Source organism: Triticum urartu, chromosome 2 (genome assembly GCF_003073215.2).
Source record: "Triticum urartu cultivar G1812 chromosome 2, Tu2.1, whole genome shotgun sequence".
In the NCBI taxonomy this organism is placed as follows: Eukaryota; Viridiplantae; Streptophyta; class Magnoliopsida; order Poales; family Poaceae; genus Triticum; species Triticum urartu.
This window is the reverse complement of record NC_053023.1, coordinates 659,805,207-659,830,130: the sequence shown is the minus strand read 5'-3', so window position 1 is coordinate 659,830,130 and position 24,924 is coordinate 659,805,207. Positions and strand designations below refer to the sequence as shown.

The 24,924-nt window shown below is 45.4% G+C and overlaps 1 protein-coding gene and 1 pseudogene across 3 annotated transcripts; both read right to left on the bottom strand.

Moving 5' to 3' along the window:
- Positions 1 to 11,959: 11,959 nt before the first annotated feature.
- Positions 11,960 to 17,017, bottom strand: LOC125539524 (annotated as a pseudogene).
- A 1,167-nt stretch (positions 17,018 to 18,184) lies between these two features.
- Positions 18,185 to 24,845, bottom strand: LOC125539522. 3 transcript variants are annotated; one of them, XM_048702999.1, is made up of 11 exons: positions 24,335 to 24,845; positions 22,088 to 24,067; positions 21,816 to 22,019; positions 21,345 to 21,437; positions 20,686 to 21,147; positions 20,443 to 20,584; positions 19,381 to 20,006; positions 19,194 to 19,286; positions 19,017 to 19,124; positions 18,581 to 18,932; positions 18,185 to 18,490 (listed from the first exon to the last, which is right to left on the bottom strand). In XM_048702999.1, the coding sequence occupies exons 1-6, from the start codon at positions 24,749 to 24,751 to the stop codon at positions 20,489 to 20,491; spliced, it is 3,252 nt and encodes a 1,083-aa protein (XP_048558956.1). In that variant the 5' UTR covers positions 24,752 to 24,845; the 3' UTR covers positions 18,185 to 18,490; positions 18,581 to 18,932; positions 19,017 to 19,124; positions 19,194 to 19,286; positions 19,381 to 20,006; positions 20,443 to 20,488. The 3 variants fall into 3 exon arrangements, with proteins under 3 accessions (XP_048558956.1, XP_048558957.1, XP_048558955.1); XM_048703000.1 differs by having other exon boundaries at positions 20,485 to 20,584; XM_048702998.1 differs by lacking the exon at positions 20,443 to 20,584.
- Between the last annotated feature and the right edge of the window lie 79 nt (positions 24,846 to 24,924).

Below are 24,924 nucleotides of genomic sequence, written 5' to 3'. Positions count from 1 at the left end.
CTTCGACACGTAGGAGATATAGCCGCATCGAGGGCGTTACAAAGTTGGTAATCAGATCCTTCCCCGACCTTAGGAGCCCCCCTGCTTGATCGAATAGCTAGCGTTGTTGAGTCTAGAAAATTGTTTTGAGTCATTTAGGAATTATATATATCGGAGAGTTAGAAATTCTTTTTACTCCCCAGCCCCTTCATCGCTCTGGTAAGGCATCCTGACATAGAGTTTTGACTCTTCTCTTCTCAAATTTCACTAAAAAAATTTAGGATCACGCGGGTATCTTGGAATCGTTCCGATCGATTTGTGACAAGAACATTGTTCTTGGTGCCTCCTGTCATTTAGGGGTTGTGGCAGTGTCCCGGGGAGTTGAGCTCCGAGGTGTTGTCGTCACAATTTTATCGTTGCAATTCTGGAATACCTGAGTTTAGTTTCGCCGACATCGAAAATCTCTTTTATGCAGTTGTTGGTGAGATAACCTCGACGCCACCCAGTACTGGGGCGGGAGTTCGGGAGTATTGTCATAACTTGTATAACGGATGCTTTTCGAAGGTTGAGGTAGATGATTTCCGAAGTTTTTCTCGGTTATGTGTTGAAGGATGGATACAGCTAGATGTAGGATTTGCTAGATTTGGGTGAGATATTATGCTTCCCCTGTATCCCCAACACCTGATTGCATAACCGGAAAGGTTCGGGAGTTTCATAGGTGGGAATTCTTGTAGCTCTAGTTCTTCTTCCGCGGATATTTGGTTTGGGATTGGGTAATCCTCACCGAGTATTCGTTCTTGTTCCGTAACTTGTTGGTTTTATTCTTCTACCTCAATTCTAAGTGGCTTCTCAATTTATGGATATGTGACCATTTCAATTGGAATGCATTCGTTCATTTTGTTCGGATGTGAAGACTTTATGTTGCAATTTCAACCCGTTTGATTCAGCTTCGATATTTGTCTGTCAATGTGCTAATGGATGTCAACCTCTTCAGGATGGCTCCTCCAACGCGCACGACTCCGAATCCTGATCCGCCACCACCACCTCCACCTCCGGAGGCATGGTAAGCTGTGATGGCCGCTACCAATGCAAACACGCAGCTGATCATGCAACTTCTTCAAGAGCGCAATCAAGGGAACCAGGGCCAAGGCAACAATCAAAATCACTTTGCTACACTCAACCAGTTCCTTGCTAACCAGCCAAAGACCTTCAGCAATTGTGTTGAGGCAACAGACGCTGATGATTGGCTCGTGGACATATACAAGCATTTCGAGTGCAGTAACGCCAGGCCTGAGGACTTTGTCAAGTTCGCTTCCTTCCAACTCAAAGACCAAGCTGCAGAATGGTTTCAGCAGTACAAAGATTCCAGAGGAGGCCGTGTGATTACCTGGGATGAATTCTGTCAAGACTTCAAAGCTCATCATATTCCTCAGAGCGTGGTTGAAAGCAAGCGTGAGGAATTCCGCAACCTGAAGCAAGGCTCTATGTCTGTCTACGAGTACAACAAGATGTTTCAGAAGCTCGCCCGTTTTGCTAAGAAGGACGTCCCTGACGAGAAGAGCATGATATATTAGTTCAGGGGTGGTCTCAGAGAAGAAATCCAGCTAGCTCTCGTTCTCTTTGAGCCCAAGAGGTACGATAAGTTTTACAACATGGCAATGAAGCAAGAGACTGCTCAACTGAAGTGCGATGCTTCCAAGAAGCGAGTCAGAGATGCTACTCCTTCTTCCTCAACTCAAGTGGCTAAGCAGCAGAAGTATTGGCTTCCTCCTCCTCCGTTCCATCAGCCTTTTCAGCAGAAGAGCAAAGGTGGCAGTGGATCTTCCCACCCACCTAACCCTGGCTTTCAGAACAAGACTTCGTCTAAAGCTCCAAGATCGAGTGCTCCATATCACCGTCCACTCTCGGAGGTCACGTGCAACAAGTGCCAACAGAAGGGTCACTATGCCAACAAATGCTTCAATGAGAGGCGTCTCCCTCCTCCTCCTCCTGTGAGATCAGCAAGTACAGCTGTGGTCAAGCATAACCCCAAGCATGCCAAGGTCAACTTGATGAATGCAGCTCAGGCAGAGGACTCGTCAGATGTCATCATGGGTAACCTTCTTGCTAACGATATTCCAGCTAAAGTTCCTTTTGACACTGGTGCATCACATTGTTTCATCTCAAGACCTTTTGCATCTAAGCATGAGTTGGCTTTGCAAGTTTTGCCAAGACCGATAGCAGTTGTCTCTCCTGGTAGGCGCATGAATGCTAACTCAATTGTTCCGGATGTTACTATCACTTTGGGTGACTACAAGTTTCTGTCTTCTCCTACGGTTCTTGGTGACTCGGATATTGATCTTATTCTCGGAATGGATTGGCTTTCTAAGCACAAGGCTCAGCTTGATTGTGCAGCCAGGCAGATTCAATTGACTCATTCGTCTGAGGATGTAATTGTCTTTGCCGCTCGTGATGATATCATCCGTCTGTTTTCTCTCAATGAGAAGGGTGAACTGGATGCCATCTCTCGAATTCCAGTCGTTTGCGAATATCAAGACATCTTTCCAGAAGAGCTTCCAGGAATGCCTCCGCACCGGCCAATTGAATTCGCCATCGATCTTGAGCCTGGCACGGAACCTGTTTGCAAATGTCCTTACAAGCTTGGACCTGAAGAGTTGAAGGAGCTGAAGAAGCAACTCGATATTCAAGAGCGAATGGGTCTCATCCAACCTAGTTCTTCTCCGTGGGGTTGTGGAGTTCTTTTTATGAAGAAGAAGGATGGAACGGACCTACTTTGTGTTGACTACCGTCCATTGAACAAGAAGACTATCAAGAACAAGTACCCACTTCCCAACAACAATGAGCTGTTCGAACAACTCAAAGGTGCTCAAGTATTCTCCAAGCTTGATCTCCATATGGGCTATCACCAGATTCGAATCCGTGAGCAAGATATTCCCAAGACGGCTTTCAGAACAAGCTATGGTTCATATGAATACACTGTCATGTCTTTTGGCCTCGTCAACGCTCCTCCGACTTTCTCTCGCATGATGAACTTCATCTTCAACGCCTACACAAATGACTTCGTCTTGGTCTACCTCTATGACATTCTGGTCTTTTCGAAGAACAAGGAAGATCATGCCAAGCACTTGCGTTTGGTGCTCGATAAGCTCAGAGAACATCAGTTCTACGCCAAGTTCTCAAAGTGCGAGTTTTGGCTCGATGAGGTTCTCTATCTTGGGCATATCATCTCTGCCAAGGGCATAGCGGTGAATCCTGAGAAGGTGTCTGCAATTGTGAATTGGGAACCACCTCGGAACGTGAAGCAACTCCGCAGCTTCCTTGGCCTCGCAAGCTACTGTCGAAGGTTCGTTGAGAACTTCTCAAAGATTGCGAAGCCTCTTTCAAACCTTCTCCAGAAACACGTCAAGTACGTTTGGTCTCCTGAATGTGACATCGCTTTCAACACTTTGAAAGAGAAATTAGTCACTGCTCCAGTTCTGACTCCTCCTGATGAATCCAAACCGTTCGAGGTCTTCTGCGATGCCTCTCTTCAAGGTCTTGGTGCAGTGTTGATGCAAGAGAAGAAAGTTGTGGCTTATACCTCTCGCCAGTTGAAGCCCAACGAGAAGAACAACCCCACTCATGACCTCGAGTTGGCGGCAGTTGTGCATGCTCTTTTGACTTGGAGACATCTCTTATTGGGAAGAGAAGTGGACATCTTCACTGACCACAAGAGTCTCAAGTACATCTTCACTCAGCCTAATCTCAACCTCAGGCAGACTCGTTGGGTCGAAATGATTCAAGAGTATAATTCGAGCATCGAATATACTCCAGGAAAGGCCAATGTGATTGCTGACGCATTGAGCAGAAGGCTTACTGCAACAGTCTGATTCTCAAGCCCTACCAACCCGAGCTTTGTGAAGCTTTCCGCAAACTCAATTTTCAAGTTGTTCCTCAAGGTTTCCTCGCCAACCTCCAAGTCTCTCCTACTTTGGAAGATCAGATTCGTGAGGCTCAACTTCTTGATGCTATGGTGAAGAAGGTGAAGATTGGGATTGCCAAGAGTCAACCCAAGTACAAGTGCTATCGCCTTGATGACAAGGATACTCTCTTCTTCGAGGATCGCATTATTGTGCCTAAAGGTGACCTTTGTAAAGTCATTATGAACGAGGCTCACAATTCACTCCTCTCTATCCACCCTGGGAGTACGAAGATGTACCAGGACCTCAAGCAGGCTTATTGGTGGACTCGAATGAAGCGCGAGATTGCTCAGTTCGTGAATGAATGTGATGTCTGCAGAAGAGTGAAGGCAGAACACCAACGACCAGCTGGTCTCCTCCAACCTCTTGCCATTCCAGAATGGAAGTTTGACCACATTGAGATGGACTTCGTGACTGGGTTTCCAAGCGTGGCAATGATGCTATATTCGTTGTCATCGACAAACTCACTAAACTGGCTCATTTCCTGCCTATCAAAGAGTCTATCACTGCAGCTCAATTGGCGGAGCTGTATACCTCTCGGATTGTCTCTCTGCATGGCATTCCACAGTTGATCTCTTCAGACCGTGGCAGCATCTTTACCTCCAAGTTTTGGGATTCTTTTCAGAAGGCCATGGGCACCAACATCCGTTTCAGCACAACTTTTCATCCTCAAACTAGTGGCCAAGTCAAGCGTGTCAATCAGATTCTCGAAGATATGCTCAGGGCTTGCGTTATCTCTTTCGGTATGAAGTGGGAAGATTGTCTTCCATATGCCGAGTTCTCCTACAACAACAGCTTTCAAGCGAGTTCGGGCAAGGCCCCATTTGAAATTCTCTATGGCAGGAAGTGTCGTACCCCTCTTAACTGGTCAGAGACCGGTGAACGTCAACTTCTCAGAAACGACTTGATCACAGAGGCAGAGGAAATGTGCAAAGTCATTCGTGATAACCTCAAAGCAGCGCAATCGCGCCAGAAGAGCTACTATGATAGTAAGCATCGTGATTTCGCTTTCGAGATCGGAGACCATGTGTACCTCCGCGTCTCTCCAATGAAAGGTACTCATCGCTTCAGTATTAAAGGGAAGCTTGCCCCTAGATACGTGGGTCCTTTCAAGATCATCAGCAAGAGAGGCGATCTTGCCTATCAACTCGAGCTTGCTTCAAACTTTGCAAACGTGCACGACGTGTTCCATGTCTCTCAGCTCCGCAAGTGCTTCAAGACCCCTGACCGCACCGTCAACTTCGAAGACATTGATCTCCAAGAAGACCTTTCTTATCGTGAGCAACCAGTTGCTATTCTTGAAGAGACTGAACGCAAGACACGCAGTAAGTCAATCAAATTCCTCAAAGTCAAGTGGTCACACCATTCCGACCGTGAAGCCACCTGGGAACGCGAGGATCACCTCCGTTCTGAGTACCCGGCGTTTTTCCAGTCCTAGATCTCGGGACGAGATCCTTTCGTAGTGGTGGAGTGTTGTAACACCCCGGATGTAATTTACCTTATATGTATCCCAACTCTTGCCGTTTCCGGCACTAAGTTATTTTATTTACTCGGGTTCGGGTTTTTGTCTTCGTGTGTTGTTACCTTTGTCATGCATCTCATATCATGTTGTCAGGTGCATTGCATTTGCATCCGTGTTCGTTTCATGCATCCGAGCATTTTCCCCGTTGTCCATTTTGCATTCCGACGCTCCTATCTCCTCCGGTGTCCCTTTCTACCTTTTTTCGTGTGTGGGGGTTAAACATCTCCGGATTGGACCGAGACTTGCCAAGCGGCCTTGGTTTACTACCGGTAGACCGCCTGTCAAGTTTTGTGCCATTTGGACTTCGTTTGATACTCCAACGGTTAACCGAGGGACCGAGAAGGCCGCGTTTGTGTTGCAGCCCAACACCCTTCCAATTTGGCCCAAAACCAAACTAAACCCTCTCCATCATATAGAGCGTTCGATCACGATCGCATGGCCGAAAACCGCACTCCATTTGGAGCCTCCTAGCTCCTCCTACCTATAAAACTAGACCTCCCCCCGAAATTTCGGGTCAAAAACACCCCCTAACCCTAGCTTTCTTCCTCCTCCCGCCGCCGGACGCGTCCGGATCGGACCGGACACGTCCGCCCGCCGCCGCCCGACCTATCGCCGCCTGCCACGTGGCTTCCCGCCATCCGCCGCCGCCAAAGCCCGCCGGGCCCGAGGCTGACCCTCCCCGCGAGCCGCCCTGCCCGCACGCCTTCGTCCTCCTCCTCCGCGGCGCCCGAGCCGCCGCCTTCCTCCGCCCGACGCCACTTCGCCGCCACGCCGCCCCATCGCCGGCCCCTCACCGGAACCCGTTAGCCGCCACCCCGCTGCGCCTAACAGCGCCGCTCGGAGCCACCACCGCGGCGAGCCTCTCCGTCATCTCCTCCTCCGGCCGGGTCTCCAAGTTCCACGACGAACTCCGGCCAACTCCGGAGCCAAGTACCACTCCGGCCGCCGTCGTCCACTGTTCCGGCGAAGTTTTCCGTCGATCCTCGAAATCCGCGCCAGATCTGGATCTGGGACGAAGGGTTGACTTTTGCCCCGAAACCCTAATTTTCTTGCAACTTTGGAATGTTATAACTCTGCATCCGTAGCTCCGATTTGTGCATGTAGCATATCAAAATGTTCATCTCAGAGAGTACATCATTTCATCTCATTGCATCATTTTCTTTTGAGCTCATCTTGATGCCCGAAATGCTGTTGGAAGAGGGCTATGTGATAAAATTTTCAGATCTGTTTCATCAAATAGCTATTTGTCATTTTTTGCCATGATTAATGTGTGCATGATATGATCCTGAGCTCTACATGAGTTTTGTTATATGCCATGCCATCTTTACAGAGGTGCTTACCACGTATTTTTGTGATGTGTGTGGTGACTAGCACAAGCTTGCAAAGTAGTGTATTCGTTAATGCTGATTTCAGGGACTTCGAATTTCTCTAAGTCCTTGTCCTGATTTTGTCATTATGCCATATGTTCATGTTGTTTCCTAGTGATCCGTGCCTCTTTTGAGGATGATCAGTACTGATGATTTGTTAATATTGTGGTGATCTATCCATCCATGTCTTTGTTTGCAATTATGGAGCACCCTAACTTGAGTCAATCGAGCTCTACTTTTGCTATTTCGTGAATCCTGGCAGATTGTTGACTTGTTAGCGATTTTGCCGAGGATGTTGTTATTGATACGTGCATGCTATGTTGTTGTTCTTGCCATGTCTAGCTTCTATGCCATGTATTCTTGATGGGTGTATGCTTATTTTGTCATTCCATGCTCTGTAGTGAGTGCATCGAGCTCGTAAACATGCCTACTCGTTAACATATTTGCATGCTCAGTTTTTCACTAAGTCTGTAATCTGATTATGTTTTTGCCATGTTCACATGCTTGCAATTGTATTTTCTGATCCCTTTTGTCTCAAGGTCACTAAGGGACTTTTGTTAAGTGCTTTGGGTATCTTCATGCCATGCCTTGCTTTGCCATGTTAAGTTCCTATAGCATGTAGTTTTTATGCTCCAAAGTGTGCTACCTGATGTTAAATTCCAGACTTGTGTTAATTTCACTAAGTCTGAAACCTGTTATCATTTGCACTTTTGCCATGCTTGTTTGAACCTGTTAATGGATGAATTAGTCGCAGCTCAGTGTTCATCTTTTGTCAAGCATCATGAATGGATCCCTGCCATGTATTTTGTTGTCATGTTTGAGTGCTATAGCATATTTATCTTGATGCATTTAGATGGCTACTTGCTGATTATCGCAGACCGGTGCCATATTTGTTTTGCTTGCCATTTCCAAGCCATGCATCCGATTCCGGTGATCTTTATATCGATTCCAACCGAAATCACCTCACCTTTCCAGTGGCACTCTTGGATTTCCAAGTTGAGGCCAGGTTCAATCATTCCTTGTCAAATCTTGCATATGCATCACATATCGCATCCCGCATAGCATACCATGTTCGCATCATGTTGTTTGAGCATTGCACGTGGTTGATTGTGTTCCTTTTGCTTGTTTGTCTTGTTTGGGTAGAGCCGGGAGATGAGTTCGCTAACGAGGAGCCCGTTGAGTTTGCTTACGAGGATCAAGTCAACTCTGACAACTTTGCAGGCAAGATGATCATACCCTCGAAATCACTTCTATCTTTGCTTGCTAGATGCTCGCTCTTTTGCTATGCCTATGCTACGATACCTACCACTTACTTATCATGCCTCCCAAATTTCCATGTCAAGCCTCTAACCCACCATGTCCTAGCAAACCGTTGATTGGCTATGTTACCGCTTTGCTCAGCCCCTCTTATAGCGTTGCTAGTTGCAGGTGAAGATTGGAGATCGTTCCTTGTTGGAACATTGTTTATTGCTGGGATATCACTATATTATCTTGTTATCTTAATGCACCTATATACTTGGTAAAGGGTGGAAGGCTCGGCCTTTTGCCTAGTGTTTTGTTCCACTCTTGCCGCCCTAGTTTCCGTCATATCGGTGTTATGTTCCCGGATTTTGCGTTCCTTACGCGGTTGGGTTATAATGGGAACCCCTTGACAGTTCGCCTTGAATAAAACTCTTCCAGAAATGCCCAACTTTGGTTTTACCATTCGCCACCTAGCCTTTTTTCCCTTGGGTTTCGCGGACTCAAGGATCATCTTTATTTAAACCCCCGGGCCAGTGCTCCCCTGAGTGTTGGTCCAACCTGTCAGCTGCCGATGGCCACCAGGGGCAACTCTGGGCTGGCCTACCGGTACCTTGGACAATCCGGTGTGCTCTGAGAACGAGATATGTGCAGCTCCTATCGGGATTTGTCGGCACATTCGGGCGGTGTTGCTGGTTTAGTTTTACCATTGTCGAGGATGTCTTGTAAAACCGGGATGCGGAGTCTGATCGGAATGTCTCGGGAGAAGGAATATCCTTCGTTGACCGTGAGAGCTTGTGATGGGCTAAGTTGGGACTCCCCTGCAGGGATTTGAACTTTCGAAAGCCGTGCCCGCGGTTATGGGCAGATGGGAATTTGTTAATGTCCGGTTGTAGATAACATGAAACTTAACTTAATTAAAATGAATCAACCGCGTGTGTTACCGTGATGGTCTCTTCTCGGCGGAGTCCGGGAAGTGAACACGGTGTTGGAGTAATGCTTGACGTAGGTTGTTCTAGGATCACTTCTTGATCATAGTTCTTTGTTCGTGATTTGCCTCCTCTTCTCGCTCTCTTTTGCGAACAGGTTAGCCACCATATATGCTAGTCGCTTGCTGCAGCTCCACATATTACCTTGCCTTACCTATAGGCTTAAATAGTCTTGATCTCGAGGGTGCGAGATTGCTGAGTCCCCGTGACTCACAGATTACTTCCAAACCAGATGCAGGGACCGATGATACCGTTCCAGACGATGCGCTTGAGCTCAAGTGGGAGTTCGATGAAGACTCGCGCCGTTACTATGTGTCTTTCCCAGATGATCAGTAGTGGTGCCCAGTTGGGGCGATCGGGGACTGTGTCGCATGTTAGGGTTGATCTTTTATTTTGGTACCGTAGTCGGACCATGAGTGTATTGGATGATTGTAATGTTATTCATGTATTTGTGTGACGTGGCAAGTGTAAGCCAACTATGTATCATTTTCCCCTATTATCTATTTACATGGGTTGTTGTGAAGATTACCTTACTTGCGACATTGCTTTCAATGCGGTTATGCCTCTAAGTCGTGCTTCGACACGTAGGAGATATAGCGCATCGAGGGCGTTACACCTGGTCTCATAGAATTCTTTTCCACGTGTCATCTAGGACTTTAACTCTGATGGACTGAAGATATCACCGTCCTTCTAACCATTCAACCGCAGGTTGGTTCACAGTTACCAATAAGTTTTGGCATTACAAAGATTAACTTACTAACACATTGGCTAGCCAAAAGTTCGCGGATAATACACGAGCAAGCTAAGAGAATTTGGCTACCAGTTGACTAATTATCAACTTGTGTTGGTCATCTCACAAGACTTGGCAATTTCTTTGTAAATTTTGGAGTTGCAGAATTTTGGTATGCCAAAGTATTGACTAGCTAATTTTTGGCGTGCAACCAAGCATGACCAAAATGCAACGACAAATAATCCGAAGAGGGGTTTGAACTTACAAAATCTAGCTCAGTGCGCAGAAGCCGGTTTTTCTTACATCTCATCCCCACCATCTTTGCACATGAAAATGCTTTCATTTATTTCCGTATGTCATATGATGACTATGAATGAAATGAGGTCTTGCATTGCAGTTTGTGTAAAAGGTTCTAACGGCATACATTTCAGAAATGAGGTACTCCCTCTGTAAAGAAATATAAGATCGCTTAGATCACTAATAGAGTCTATTAGTGATGTAAACGATCTTATATTTCTTTGCAGAGGGAGTAGTATGTAATGGATTTTAAATGTATGAACTATGGCATTTGATTCGATTTGAATTGTGACTTATTCATCTATTTTATATTGAATCGTGAACTTATTAAATTCAATTAACTTAAACCCTAATCCTGGTTTTGTATAGTTGTTCTGCATTTTGTGGATTTTCAAAATTGATGGAAAAATCAGGTGTAGACACCATGAGACGCTACCCCACAAAAAATCATAACAAAAGTGTCATGTGAAAATAGCATGTGTAATTCTTTTATCTATTTTCTTATTATTTCTCTGCTACACAAATGCCTTTTATTGTTCTCATGGTAGCATTATTTACACTCAAAAATTGTTTCAGGCTATTTGGGCACTCTAAGAGACAAAGCCACTCCATACCTTAGACATGTCCTTAACTCAAATGTTCCATAAAATTCTGAAATAATTCACAAACGTAGGGAATATTGCAAATGATAACCTATACAAAGATGCATACTAAACATATGGCACTTCATGTTTCTTTTTGTGTGTTTTTTCAAAGCAAAGGCAACATGGATTTATTTATCCCTCCTTTTTTATGAGCTTTGCGAGCTATCGTTTCATAGCATTCCTTACATCCATGAATATTTTTCACATTTTCTACAAACACCGAAATAGAAAAAACGACTATCCATACCAAGGGTGGGGTTCATGTTAAATGGTTTAGAAAAGTGTAGGATTGTTGCAAATGATTTCATAGTTTAGGTAGGAGTGTTAGAGTGCAAAGCTTATAATTCATTTCATCAAAACAAAACATTCCACGTTGTAGCTTAAATAAGTTAGAGCAAATCCGGTGACTAACAACATGATGTAACTCGACCTCGGTTCCTCCTAACATTAGCATCAGCAATCGCAGTCCTATTGGAACAGAATGATCTACAATTTGCATCTTCCAACTAGGTGGAGAGCGGAGGGATAGGGGCGTGCGACGGCAGCACCGCAGTGAATCCTGAAGATATGTATAGGGCACATCTCACTCTGCTTGGGGCTGTGCTCCAAGCATGTGTCATGGAAGATATGCCAAGCTTTTAAGGATACAGCAAATGGCAGAACATAGGAAGAAATCTACTCCTGCTCAGCTTCATATTTAGTTGGAATCATTTTCAGCTTCTTTACATGTGTACATCAGAGCAAACAAGCCAACAGATCATTTTGGTCTTAATATGACCTTCCATTTTGACAGATATAACCTTCCATAACATATACAAATTGAGATGTGGCATTAATATTTCCCTCTGCCAGGTTATTTGGCTATGCTGTGGCCAACAACTTTAGAAACTAGATGATGCCCCGCACGTTGTTGCGGGACTGTTTTTCAATATTTCAATTAGGTTTTGGTTATATGAAAAATGAATATTTGAAATACTAATTCTTGAACTAATATAAGATGTAAATGTAAATAGCATCATTGAATGGAGTTTTCCATGCATGAATGTTTGCATGTTGAGGTGGATTTTTATTATTGATAATTGCATTTTGAGGTGGACCTTTTTCCATGCATGTTCAATGATGAGGTGTCATGCTTGCATGTCGAGAGAAATAAGATAGTGGGGACTAGCTATTTAGATATAGAAGATGCCATGGCGTCACTTCAGCGACACGCCGTCAAGTTTGAAAACGAAGTTCCTTAACGACATTGGTAAATTTTGCTTATGTTCGGGCAACACTCCTTTGTCATCACATATATCAGCAAAATATGATTAGTTCTCTTCTCAGTCCTACATATCAGGATAGACAACTAGTTGCCCTCTTACAACAGTGCAAGAAACATGACAAGAGATTGCGATCATATGGGTGAAATGTGATCACTTCTACCCGAGAGAAACCATAAATGGTGCCTATAAAACTAAGATCCGGCTAAATGGCGAACACTAGTGCCGCTTTGTACCCGAAGTATCAGTCGATCAGGTCCAATCTGCAAAACAAGAATGAGCCCGATAAGTCAAAGGCGCACAGATTTTTAAAAAAAATACGGGATGTGCATTTCTGAAAGAAAGAAAAACAGCGAGGCGTGTAGACTCCCTAGTCCTTTTTATGCTTGTAAATTTCATGGAAAAAATTCACTATTTTTTTGACAATTAAGTTATGTTTATTATCCTGTTCACCGCAGGTGCATGTGAGCTCAGGTGCATTTCGCTGCTTTCAGTAAACCACATACTCTTAAACATTTTGGGTTTAATTATTATTGTTTCACCTCCCGGCTCTCGAGGAGGCGTATTTGGACATAATGAGATGGTATTACCATCTCATCGAGTCTGCATTTGGACATATGAGATGGAATTACCATCTCATCGAGTCCTTTGATTATGCGAGGAAGGATGACGTGGCCCTGAGTAAACAATATGCGGCTCCAGAACATCATCGGAGTTCGCTTCATTTCGTTCCTGGCACATAACAAGAAAAGGTCTGGTTTAGATACATTGTCGCAAGCCAATATCAGCTACATATCTCCCACAGTCAAATAAGTTCACTAAAAGGATTTTACCTGTTGGAAACTTGGTAGCATCACTGGTTCATCCGTTATTCCATTTGGTAAGCCACCAGTTGACATCATCTTCTGCATAGCACTCATTGCTTTTTTCACTCTTGCCAAGTCCTCCTGCAGCTTTTTCTGACTTTCCTCCATCACCATCACCTTCTTCCTTAGAGCGGCTGCCTCATCTTCAGCTTTTCTTTTAGCCCTCGCAGCTTCCAAGACTGCATTTTCCAGAGAGTTTTTGGGGCGACTTTCCTCTGTTACTACCACCTTCTTTCTCGGTGTGGAGACTTCATCTCCAGCCTTTCGTTTGGCCCTCGCAGCTTGCGGGTCTGACCTTTCCTGTAGGTCTTTGGGGGAGGGCCCAGGTGTATACGTGCGTGCACTAGCCCTCCTTTTCGCACCCATGGCAGGTGCATAATCATCTTCTGGGCTTTCAGGATTTTCAAGAGCAGGGTCACCAGATCGTGACTGCAAGGTGAGCAAGGCATTTCAGTTCTTGAGCGCGTCCAGGAGACAAGGGCAAAAACTATGAGTTCGGATTTATAGTTACATGCAAAATATAGTAATGGACTTGCTGGTATATAATACATAGGATTTTTTTTCTTTTCATTCAAATAACATCCGAACAAATCATCCAGATAGAAAACAAGGAAATAAGAGTTACCTCTTCCTGAAATATCCGTGCAAAGCTCTTTGCTCCGGTTTTAGTGATATAGGTTGATTTCGCCCGAGAAGCTTTACCTGCAGCACTTCTGGCCTGTGTTTAAAAGCATTTGTCAATCATAAAACGTCTACACCCTCCGTTTCAAAATGGTTGTCCTTTTTAGAGTTGGGCACTAGAATTAAGTGTTGGTAAAATGTCTATAAGTCTATATGGCCCATCTATTTTTCACCACAAGGTCATTAAATTACATTTTTCTTCCCATGAAGCAAGGCATGCAAGCACAAGAGTTAATTAGCTCTTTTCTGACGACATTGATTAAAGGGCAAAGCAAGAATACAAATGAGTTAACTTTGCGTTGGAAGTGTAGAAGGACAAGTATTTTGAGAAAAAATGGAGGTGCTAAAAGGACTTCTTTTTTGAAACAGAGGGGGTACAGTGTTACAACAAACAAAAGAGAATGCACAGCACTACCTTTGCCTTTTCCGTATTCCAATATGCAATAAGGGCTCGCCATTGTTCCTTTGGGACACGAGGATCTCGATCAGCAAGACGTTCCTCTTCAGTTATATGAGGATCGTGGTGTTTCAGTTTTAGGTGACATTTCCAAAACTTCCACTTGTTTCTTATGGAGCTCAGGATCGACAACTCGCGAGGTGGATCAACATCAAATTTAAGCTATACCAAAGAATAAGCAGTGTGAAAAAAGTTGCAGGCAGGAAAAAACCAACATTAGTAATGCATACCTTAACAATGTGCCACATAACATCCTTGTTCTCCTTTGGAAATCTTTTCCAACTTACATATGTGAGAGGTGCCAACACTGCATCTCGTGCCAGTGCACCTAGAAAGTTAATCAACATGATTGCATTTTCTCCGATTGGCAGGCCCGAAGTGTTCAAGGAGACCGGTATCCGTACACCCTTGGGCAAGGTCCACACTTTGAGACAAAGACGACCTCCTGCTTTCTTTCCCTTTGCAAGGGCCCTTCTGACCTCTAGAGGTAAATAATTCCGCGCGAAATGCTCGGGGTCAGACATATCAGGAACTAAAGGAGTTGTGGTTACATCGGGGTCATCTGATTCATCAGAGATTTCCTGAGGCACCTTATGTACAGATCGGCAATAGTCCTCATCATTATCAGGATGGTCAGACTCAGACATGCTTTGATTTGGAGATACAACATAGTCCTCATCGTCATCACTTTCTACAGAATCAGTGTCTGTCGTGGCAACTGACACTTCACAATCTGGAGAGGGGGGACACTGCTGAAGAGGCACCCATTTAATTGATTCATCATCCATAGCATCTGCTGGCACTTGGACATTATGACCAAAATTCTGCAGGTTGCCAGGGTCGCTTTCTAGAGGTTTATTTTCCATGGCAGCAGATGAATCTTTGGCCAAACGTTTACTATGTTTAAGCTGAAGCCCATCATTTGATGAAGCTATTGAGCCTTTTCTATTTTTCTTCTGAGTCCAACCACTAGTCTGCTTGGAAACATTACCTTCAGTCTGCTCCTTCTGGATTTCATCATTAGTGCATACATTTTTCTGTTTTAGATCAGCCAGCTTATTCGGAGGTGTAAAATGTTCCCGCCCGTTAAGAGTTGAAGTGTTGCCATGCCCTCTCATTAGCCTTACTTTGACGCTCAAAATCGACCTGGATTTCATAACTATCAGTATCAGAGGTCTGCCCTTCTGCCTGTTGTATATTGTGGTTCAGTGATTCCATATGTCTCTTCTCGGCAATAGTCTTGGCATTAACTAACTCTGATTTTTTCTGCTTGCTACACCTTGCAGTAGTCTCCTTTATAGGAAAAGAGTACATCGCTTCTGTATTAGTTAGATGATTGGTAGGCTCACGAATTGCCTGATCCGGATGCTCTTTCTGTGTGTGTTCTGAAGGAGTTGCATCAGACTGTTCTTTTTGCATATGTTGCTTGACTTGATTTGTGGTTGATGCCTTTCTCTTCTCTCCATTAACAGAGTTGGGCCCAACTGAACATCCAGTAGGCCAAGTGCTCTCCCTTGAAAACATTTTATCGATCATCACAGTGGATGCCTCTTCTCCATGATTTGCTTGGTTGACTGGCGGATGAACCACCCCATCCACATCTAGACAGTCTATCTGACTGCCTTCCGCATGACTTAAATGATAAGGCTGTTTGTGCGCCTGATGTATGATCTGAGTAGGAGTCCCCATATGCCTCTCCCCTAGACTTGGAGTTTGGGGGCCAGTGGAGCATCCAACTCTCTGGTTTCTATGAGTTGCAGTAGCCTCGTATATCAATTCAGTATGTCTCGCCTCTCTATAAATTTCATGGCTGAGAGGCCCATCCTGCATCTCCTCTGAATGAATGACTCTATGCAGGCGTGCCAGCTGCGCTCGCTTTGGCTGAATATGGTAACTAGGGCGCTGATCATTTACATGATTTCTGACCTCATTTGCATTTTGAGGAAAAACTTGTCTCTCCTCATTACCTACAATACCACGGCCAAGTGAAGGTCGATTTCCCTGACGGCTATGATTTGCAACAGTCTCATGAGGCACATGTATCTCCTCTCGATCAATCATATGATCAGGATACTCTTGTTCATCCCGGTGCACGTGAATGAGACGACTGGGACGCTCTACCTGCGTCCTGCGTGGAGGAATTAACCCCGCATCAGGTTCTGCTTGGTGTAGCCCTGCACGCGTTGCGTAACTAGGACGCTCTTGCCATCTCTGCATCACAGAAAAAGAAAGGTGAGCACTATGAATCTTGATGGATACCCAGGTGCCAGTGGGAGTGTGCATCAACTGAGCTAGACACACTACAAAGTTGCATATATGAAATCACCAGATAAGGGGGGAAATGCCAAAAAGGCTCTTTGTTCTACACTTACACCAGCGTGAGATGTAGGAGTACTTATTAAGTATTATGGGGCAAAAATAGGTAGTTTTTTCCCCAAATGTATTGCAAAATTTTCGACTCTGCAATAACAAAAGCACAGCCCAACATAATGGAGAAGCATATATACCTCCGGGGCAGCAACAACCGGAGGGACGGATGCCGAGGAGCGCGGTGCGACGGCCGCCGCGGCGGAGGTCAGGATGTAGTTCCGGAGGCGGGCGGAGTCGACGGCCAGCTCGGCGCCGCAGAAAGGGCAGACGCAGCGCGATAGCCCGACCGGGACGCTGAGGAGCTCGCTGCAGGCGCCGCACGGCAGCCTCGCCCCGCGCGCGTCCGCGGCGCCGCGCGGCAGGGGCAGCGCCCTCCGGCGGGGCGGGGGCATGAGCTCCGGGGGGAGCGGCTGCGGCGTGGCGCAGTCGGGGCAGACGAACTCCGTCAGCCCCCGCTCCACCTCCAATGTCTCCTGGCACCCCACGCAGCGCACCTCCAGGAGCTCCGCGGTGTCCTCGGCCGCCGCCGCCGTGGCTAGCGGCGGTGGCGCCATCGCATTCGAGCAAGCTTAGGGCGTGGTTTCCGTCCCGTTTCGGCGGCGGGGCAGGCACGGTCACGGTGGATGTGGGCTTGGGGTTTGCGGCTCCGCGGTGGGCTTGGGTTTTGCGTGCTTGCACTGCTGCAGGAACTTTCTAAAAACATTTAACTTAAGTACTCCCTCCGTTCCTAAATATTTGTTTTTCTAGACATTTTAAATAACTACTACATACGAATGTATGTAGACATATTTTAGAGTGTAGATTTACTCATTTTGCTCCGTATGTAGTCACTTGTTAAAATGCCTAGAAAGACAAGTATTTAGGAACAGAGGGAGTATAACCGAGGAGTATTTTTTAAGTGAAATGTTTTTAAAAATATGAGTGGGTGTAGACACCATGAAAATAGTGCCCACAGAAGTTAATAAAACAAATAATGTGTGATGTGAAAAAGCAACATATAAAATTCTTTTATTTCTTGTTTTTTCTTGAGGGTTCTGTAACGCAAATGCATGGTTGTTTGAGGCTCAGGGGACCCTGCAAAGCCGAAATAGACTCCCCGTTCGGCTTCCATGTTCTTCAATTAGATTGGGCTAATTTGATTCCTCATTTATCCTAGAACAGTGTTTGGGCGTGCCCTCGCCGAACCCCCTCATTCGTCTATACAAGCAATCGTGTTCTCCCAAATTGTCCAAACACATGCAATGATTCATTGGGATAGAGAGAATAAGAGGAAAGAAATAATAATAAAAAGTGGGAAAGCGGTCCAGGGTGGGTCGCTCCGATGTGGCAGGTTCTCCAACCCAACCCCCCCCCCCCCTCCCAATACGGGCGAGTTTGAGGGGTTTACGGTCTAGACAAATGAGGGTGTTTGTTCTTTCCATGCTCAGACACATGGGAAGGATTTGAGGGCCTCCGTTGGATCTGAGCCCCCCACCAACCGCTGGCATGTCAACAATGCTAGCCAAGAAGTGAACCTAACTTTCAACCGAGCTATAACTTGTTATTTATATGATGGTTAGAGAATCATGTACATGTGAATTTATCTATAAATGCTTTCACATTGTACACTTCTTATGGGTTTTATAAATAAAAAAATGTATTAAAGTTCAATGGACAAAGTTGTAATTTTCTAGAAATATTTATATTACATTTACTGTCTCCGTTTTGAGAATACCGTGAGCAGCACCCTGAGGAACTCGAAAGCAAAGATCCACAGTAACGAGCAACGAAACTTGCAGATGAAGCACAAAGTACGCAGAAAAATAAAGTAGTACAATGATAGTACGAGATAAATCATGTCATGACATAATATGCACAATATCATGATCCAAGGTCAACAGTTTACAGCAAGTCAGCAACTAACAGACAAAAGGTTACACATGAACAAGCAGCTAAACGCTCGCCCTCTTTCTCATTTATTTCTTAGATCCGTTGGCATAATCAAGATGGCATCGCATGTTGAGTGAAGATCGAAGCTGCTGACGAGGTGGTGTCAAATGATCATAACGTCAGGGAACGTCAACATATCGATGAAGTTTCACGAGCGCTTGGCCCGTTTTCAACGCCGCATGGGTTGTGAAGGATTCTTCTGAATCAGAAAGGTGGTACAGGGTTATGTTAATGCCTGTATATGTTGTGCAATGCGCCGGTCAGTATTGTAGCTAGAGAGGAGCATTACCTTTGCAAAACCTGGAGGAAACGATGGTCCACCGGTTGGTTCATCTTGAGACTTTTTACTGACAGGCGTTTTTTTGTGCATTTGTTGACCTTGCAAGTCACCAGTTGGCGCTGTCTTGTGTATAGCGCTAACTGCGCTCTTCATATTCGCCAAATCTTCCTGCATCTTTCTCTGGCTTTCTTCCATTGCCATCATTTTTTCCTTCAATGCCGACGCCTCATCTTCAGCTCTGCGTTTAGCCTCCATGGCTTCCTTGAAGGATGCTTGCAGGACTGCCTTCCCTCGTGGAACCTTCGAGGAGGAGTCGTGTGCAGCAGAATCACCTCCTGAATACCTGCTTACGAAGTCGTGCCTGCACATGCAACGGAACTTCAGCTCTTATGTGCACGGTCCACAAAACAAATTCATTTAGTAAGTTTATTTTCTTGTGTCTCACAATGGCATCAGCTGTTGCCTTCTTCATAGGTTTCCCATTCTTGGGTGTATGAGTCATTATGAACAAATCCTCAACACTACGCCCGTCCTTGTTAGGCCGTTTTTGCTTCTGCACACACAAATTAACACAATAAATCCATCATCGATCGCGAAAGCAACAGAAGCAACTTTGAATTACCTCCTCCTCGATTATCCTTGCAAAGCTCTTTGTTCCTGCAGTATGATGAGCGACCACATTTGACTGACAAGCTTTACTGCGAGCACTTGCGGCCTGAGATCACAGAGAAATATAACAATAATTCAACAAGCCTAAAACTTGCAAATCAAGCTCAGCCACACACAAAAAGTATAATTTCCAGTAATACCTTCGCCTTTTCAGTACTCCAATGAATGAGGGAGGCAGCTTATGGAAAAAGCTGGGGAGGAGGCGGCTTATTTTTTAAGCCGCCAAAAGAACTGGCCCTTAGTTGGAATCATTTTCAGCTTCTTTACATGTGTACATCAGAGCAAACAAGCCAACAGGTCATTTTGGTCCTAATATGACCTTCCATTTCGACAGATATAACCTTCCATGACATATACAAATTGGTATGTGGCACTAATATTTCCCTCTGCCAGGTTATTTCACTATGCTGTGGCTGACAACTGAAGAAATGACATGGCGTCACTTCAGCGACATGCAGTGAAGTTTGAACAAAGTTCCTTAACGACATTGGTAAATTTTGCTTATGTTCGGGCAACACTCCTTTATCATCACATACATCAGCAAAACATGATTGCTTCTCTTCTCAGTCCTACATATCAGGATAGACAACTAGTTGCCCTCTTACAACAGTGCAAGAAGCATGACAAGAGATTGGGATCATATGGGTGAAATGTGATCACTTCTACCCAAGAGAAACCATAAATGGTGCCTATAAAACCAAGATCCGGCTAAAAGGCGAACACTAGTGCCGCTTTGTACCCGAAGTATCAGTCGATCAGGTCCAATCTGCAAAACAAGAATGAGCCCGATAAGTCAAAGGCACACAAATTGAAAAGAAAAATACCGAATATGCATTTCTGAAAGAAAGAAAAACAGCGAGGCGTGTAGACTCCCTAGTCCTTTTTATGCTTGTAAATTTCATGGAAAATGTTTTTTCACTATTTTTTTGACAATTAATTTATGTTTATCATACTGTTCACCGCAGGTGCAAGAGAGCTCAGGTGCATTTTGCTGCTTTCAGTAAACCACATACTCTTAACATTTTGGGTTTAATTATTTTTATTTCACAGCCCGGCTCTCGAGGAGGCGTATTTAGTGTGAGCTCAGGTGCATTTCACTGCTTTCAGTAAACCACATACTCTTAACATTTTGGGTTTAATTATTATTGTTTCACAGCCCGGCTCTCGAGGAGGCGTATTTGGACATAATGAGATGGTATTACCATCTCATCGAGTCTGCATTTGGACATATGAGATGGCATTACCATCTCATCGAGTCCGTTGATTATGCGAGGAAGGATGACGTAACCCTGAGCAAACAATATGCGGCTCCAAAACATCATCGGAGCTCGCTTCATTTCGTTCCTGGCACATAACAAGAAAAGGTCTGGTTTAGATACATTGTCACAAGCCAATATCAGCTACATATCTCCCACAGTCAAATCAGTTCACTAAAAGGATTTTACCTGTTGGAAACTTGGTGGCATCACTGGTTCGTCCATTATTCCATTTGGTAAGCCACCAGTTGATATCATCTTCTGCATAGCACTCATTGCGTTTGTCACTCTTGCCAAGTCCTCCTGCAGCTTTTTCTGACTTTCCTCCATCACTATCACCTTCTTCCTTAGAGCGGCTGCCTCATCTTCAGCCCTTCTTTTAGCCCTCGCAGCTTCCAAGACTGCATTTTCCTGAGAGTTTTTGGGGCGACTTTCCTCTGTTACTACCACCTTCTTTCTTGGTGTGGAGACTTCATCTACAGCCTTTCGTTTGGCCCTTGCAGCTTGCGGGTCTGACCTTTCCTGTAGGTCTTTGGGGGAGGGCCCAGGTGTATACCTGCGTGCACTAGCCCTCCTTTTCGCACCCATGGCACGTGCATAATCGTCTCCTGAGCTTTCTGGATTCTCAAGAGCAGGGTCACAAGATCGTGACTGCAAGGTGAGCAAGGCATTTCAGTTCTTGGGCGCGTCCAGGAGACAAGAGCAAAAACTATGAGTTCGGATTTATAGTTACATGTAAAATATAGTAATGGACTTGCTGGTATATAATACATAGGATTTTTTTTCTTTTCATTCAAATAACATATGAACAAATCATCCAGATAGAAACACAAGGAAATAAGAGTTACCTCTTCCTGAAATATCCGTGCAAAGCTCTTTGATCCGGTTTTATTGATATAGGTTGATTTCGCCCGAGAAGCTTTACCTGCAGCACTTCTGGCCTGTGTTTAAAAGCATTTGTCAATCATAAAACGTCTACACCCTCCGTTTCAAAATGGTTGTCCTTTTTAGAGTTGGGCACTAGAATTAAGTGTTGGTAAAATGTCTATAAGTCTATATGGCCCATCTATTTTTCACCACAAGGTCATTAAATTACATTTTTCTTCCCATGAAGCAAGGCATGCAAGCACAAGAGTTAATTAGCTCTTTTCTGACGACATTGATTAAAGGGCAAAGCAAGAATACAAATGAGTTAACTTTGCGTTGGAAGTGTAGAAGGACAAGTATTTTGAGAAAAAATGGAGGTGCTAAAAGGACTTCTTTTTTGAAACAGAGGGGGTACAGTGTTACAACAAACAAAAGAGAATGCACAGCACTACCTTTGCCTTTTCCGTATTCCAATATGCAATAAGGGCTCGCCATTGTTCCTTTGGGACACGAGGATCTCGATCAGCAAGACGTTCCTCTTCAGTTATATGAGGATCGTGGTGTTTCAGTTTTAGGTGACATTTCCAAAACTTCCACTTGTTTCTTATGGAGCTCAGGATCGACAACTCGCGAGGTGGATCAACATCAAATTTAAGCTATACCAAAGAATAAGCAGTGTGAAAAAAGTTGCAGGCAGGAAAAAACCAACATTAGTAATGCATACCTTAACAATGTGCCACATAACATCCTTGTTCTCCTTTGGAAATCTTTTCCAACTTACATATGTGAGAGGTGCCAACACTGCATCTCGTGCCAGTGCACCTAGAAAGTTAATCAACATGATTGCATTTTCTCCGATTGGCAGGCCCGAAGTGTTCAAGGAGACCGGTATCCGTACACCCTTGGGCAAGGTCCACACTTTGAGACAAAGACGACCTCCTGCTTTCTTTCCCTTTGCAAGGGCCCTTCTGACCTCTAGAGGTAAATAATTCCGCGCGAAATGCTCGGGGTCAGACATATCAGGAACTAAAGGAGTTGTGGTTACATCGGGGTCATCTGATTCATCAGAGATTTCCTGAGGCACCTTATGTACAGATCGGCAATAGTCCTCATCATTATCAGGATGGTCAGACTCAGACATGCTTTGATTTGGAGATACAACATAGTCCTCATCGTCATCACTTTCTACAGAATCAGTGTCTGTCGTGGCAACTGACACTTCACAATCTGGAGAGGGGGGACACTGCTGAAGAGGCACCCATTTAATTGATTCATCATCCATAGCATCTGCTGGCACTTGGACATTATGACCAAAATTCTGCAGGTTGCCAGGGTCGCTTTCTAGAGGTTTATTTTCCATGGCAGCAGATGAATCTTTGGCCAAACGTTTACTATGTTTAAGCTGAAGCCCATCATTTGATGAAGCTATTGAGCCTTTTCTATTCTTCTTCTGAGTCCAACCACTAGTCTGCTTGGAAACATTACCTTCAGTCTGCTCCTTCTGGATTTCATCATTAGTGCATACATTTTTCTGTTTTAGATCAGCCAGCTTATTCGGAGGTGTAAAATGTTCCCGCCCGTTAAGAGTTGAAGTGTTGCCATGCCTCTCATTAGCCTTACTTTGACGCTCAAAATCGACCTGGATTTCATAACTATCAGTATCAGAGGTCTGCCCTTCTGCCTGTTGTATATTGTGGTTCAGTGATTCCATATGTCTCTTCTCGGCAATAGTCTTGGCATTAACTAACTCTGATTTTTTCTGCTTGCTACACCTTGCAGTAGTCTCCTTTATAGGAAAAGAGTACATCGCTTCTGTATTAGTTAGATGATTGGTAGGCTCACGAATTGCCTGATCCGGATGCTCTTTCTGTGTGTGTTCTGAAGGAGTTGCATCAGACTGTTCTTTTTGCATATGTTGCTTGACTTGATTTGTGGTTGATGCCTTTCTCTTCTCTCCATTAACAGAGTTGGGCCCAACTGAACATCCAGTAGGCCAAGTGCTCTCCCTTGAAAACATTTTATCGATCATCACAGTGGATGCCTCTTCTCCATGATTTGCTTGGTTGACTGGCGGATGAACCACCCCATCCACATCTAGACAGTCTATCTGACTGCCTTCCGCATGACTTAAATGATAAGGCTGTTTGTGCGCCTGATGTATGATCTGAGTAGGAGTCCCCATATGCCTCTCCCCTAGACTTGGAGTTTGGGGGCCAGTGGAGCATCCAACTCTCTGGTTTCTATGAGTTGCAGTAGCCTCGTATATCAATTCAGTATGTCTCGCCTCTCTATAAATTTCATGGCTGAGAGGCCCATCCTGCATCTCCTCTGAATGAATGACTCTATGCAGGCGTGCCAGCTGCGCTCGCTTTGGCTGAATATGGTAACTAGGGCGCTGATCATTTACATGATTTCTGACCTCATTTGCATTTTGAGGAAAAACTTGTCTCTCCTCATTACCTACAATACCACGGCCAAGTGAAGGTCGATTTCCCTGACGGCTATGATTTGCAACAGTCTCATGAGGCACATGTATCTCCTCTCGATCAATCATATGATCAGGATACTCTTGTTCATCCCGGTGCACGTGAATGAGACGACTGGGACGCTCTACCTGCGTCCTGCGTGGAGGAATTAACCCCGCATCAGGTTCTGCTTGGTGTAGCCCTGCACGCGTTGCGTAACTAGGACGCTCTTGCCATCTCTGCATCACAGGAAAAGAAAGGTGAGCACTATGAATCTTGATGGATACCCAGGTGCCAGTGGGAGTGTGCATCAACTGAGCTAGACACACTACAAAGTTGCATATATGAAATCACCAGATAAGTGGGGAAATGCCAAAAAGGCTCTTTGTTCTACACTTAATTAAAACCAGCGTGAGATGTATTATGGCGCAAAAAAAGGTAGTTTTTTTCCCCAAATGTATTGCAAAATTTTCGACTCTGCAATACCAAAATCACAGTATATATACCTCCCGGGCAGCAACAATCGGAGGGACGGATGCCGAGGAGCGCGGTGCGACGGCCGCTGCGGCGGAGGTCAGGATGTAATTCCGGAGGCGGGCTGAGTCGACGGCCAGCTCGGCGCCGCAGAAAGGGCAGGCGCAGCGTGATAGCCCGACCGGCACGCTCAGGAGCTCGCCGCAGGCGCCGCACGGCAGCCTCGCCCCGCGCGCGTCCGCGGCGCCGCGGGGAAGGGGCAGCGCCCTCCGCCGGGGCGGCGGCATGAGCTCCGGGGGGAGCGACTGCGGCGTGGCGCAGTCGGGGCAGACGAACTCCGTCAGCCCCCGCTCCACCTCCAACGTCTCGCTGCACCCCACGCAGCGCACCTCCAGGAGCTCTGCGGTGTCCTCGGCCGCCGCCGCCGCGGCTAGCGGCGGTGGCGCCATCGCATTCGAGCAAGCTTAGGGCGTGGTTTCCGTCCCGTTTCGGCGGTGGGGCAGGCACGGTCACGGTGGATGTGGGCTTGGGGTTTGCGGCGCCGCGGTGGGCTTGGGTTTTGCGTGCTTACCTTTCCCCTTCGCCGCTGGGCTGGCTTGCACTGCTGCCGGAACTTTCTAAA

Coding starts and splice junctions, on each gene's coding strand:
- LOC125539522 (XM_048702998.1), bottom strand. CDS start 24,751: ATGGCGCCACCGCCGCTAGCCGCGGCGGCGGCGGCCGAGGACACCGCA. Junction 21,148..21,344: donor CACGGATATTTCAGGAAGAG/GTAACTCTTATT, acceptor CTCACCTTGCAG/TCACGATCTTGTGACCCTGC. Junction 20,007..20,685: donor TGCCACCAAGTTTCCAACAG/GTAAAATCCTTT, acceptor CTTGTTTTGCAG/ATTGGACCTGATCGACTGAT.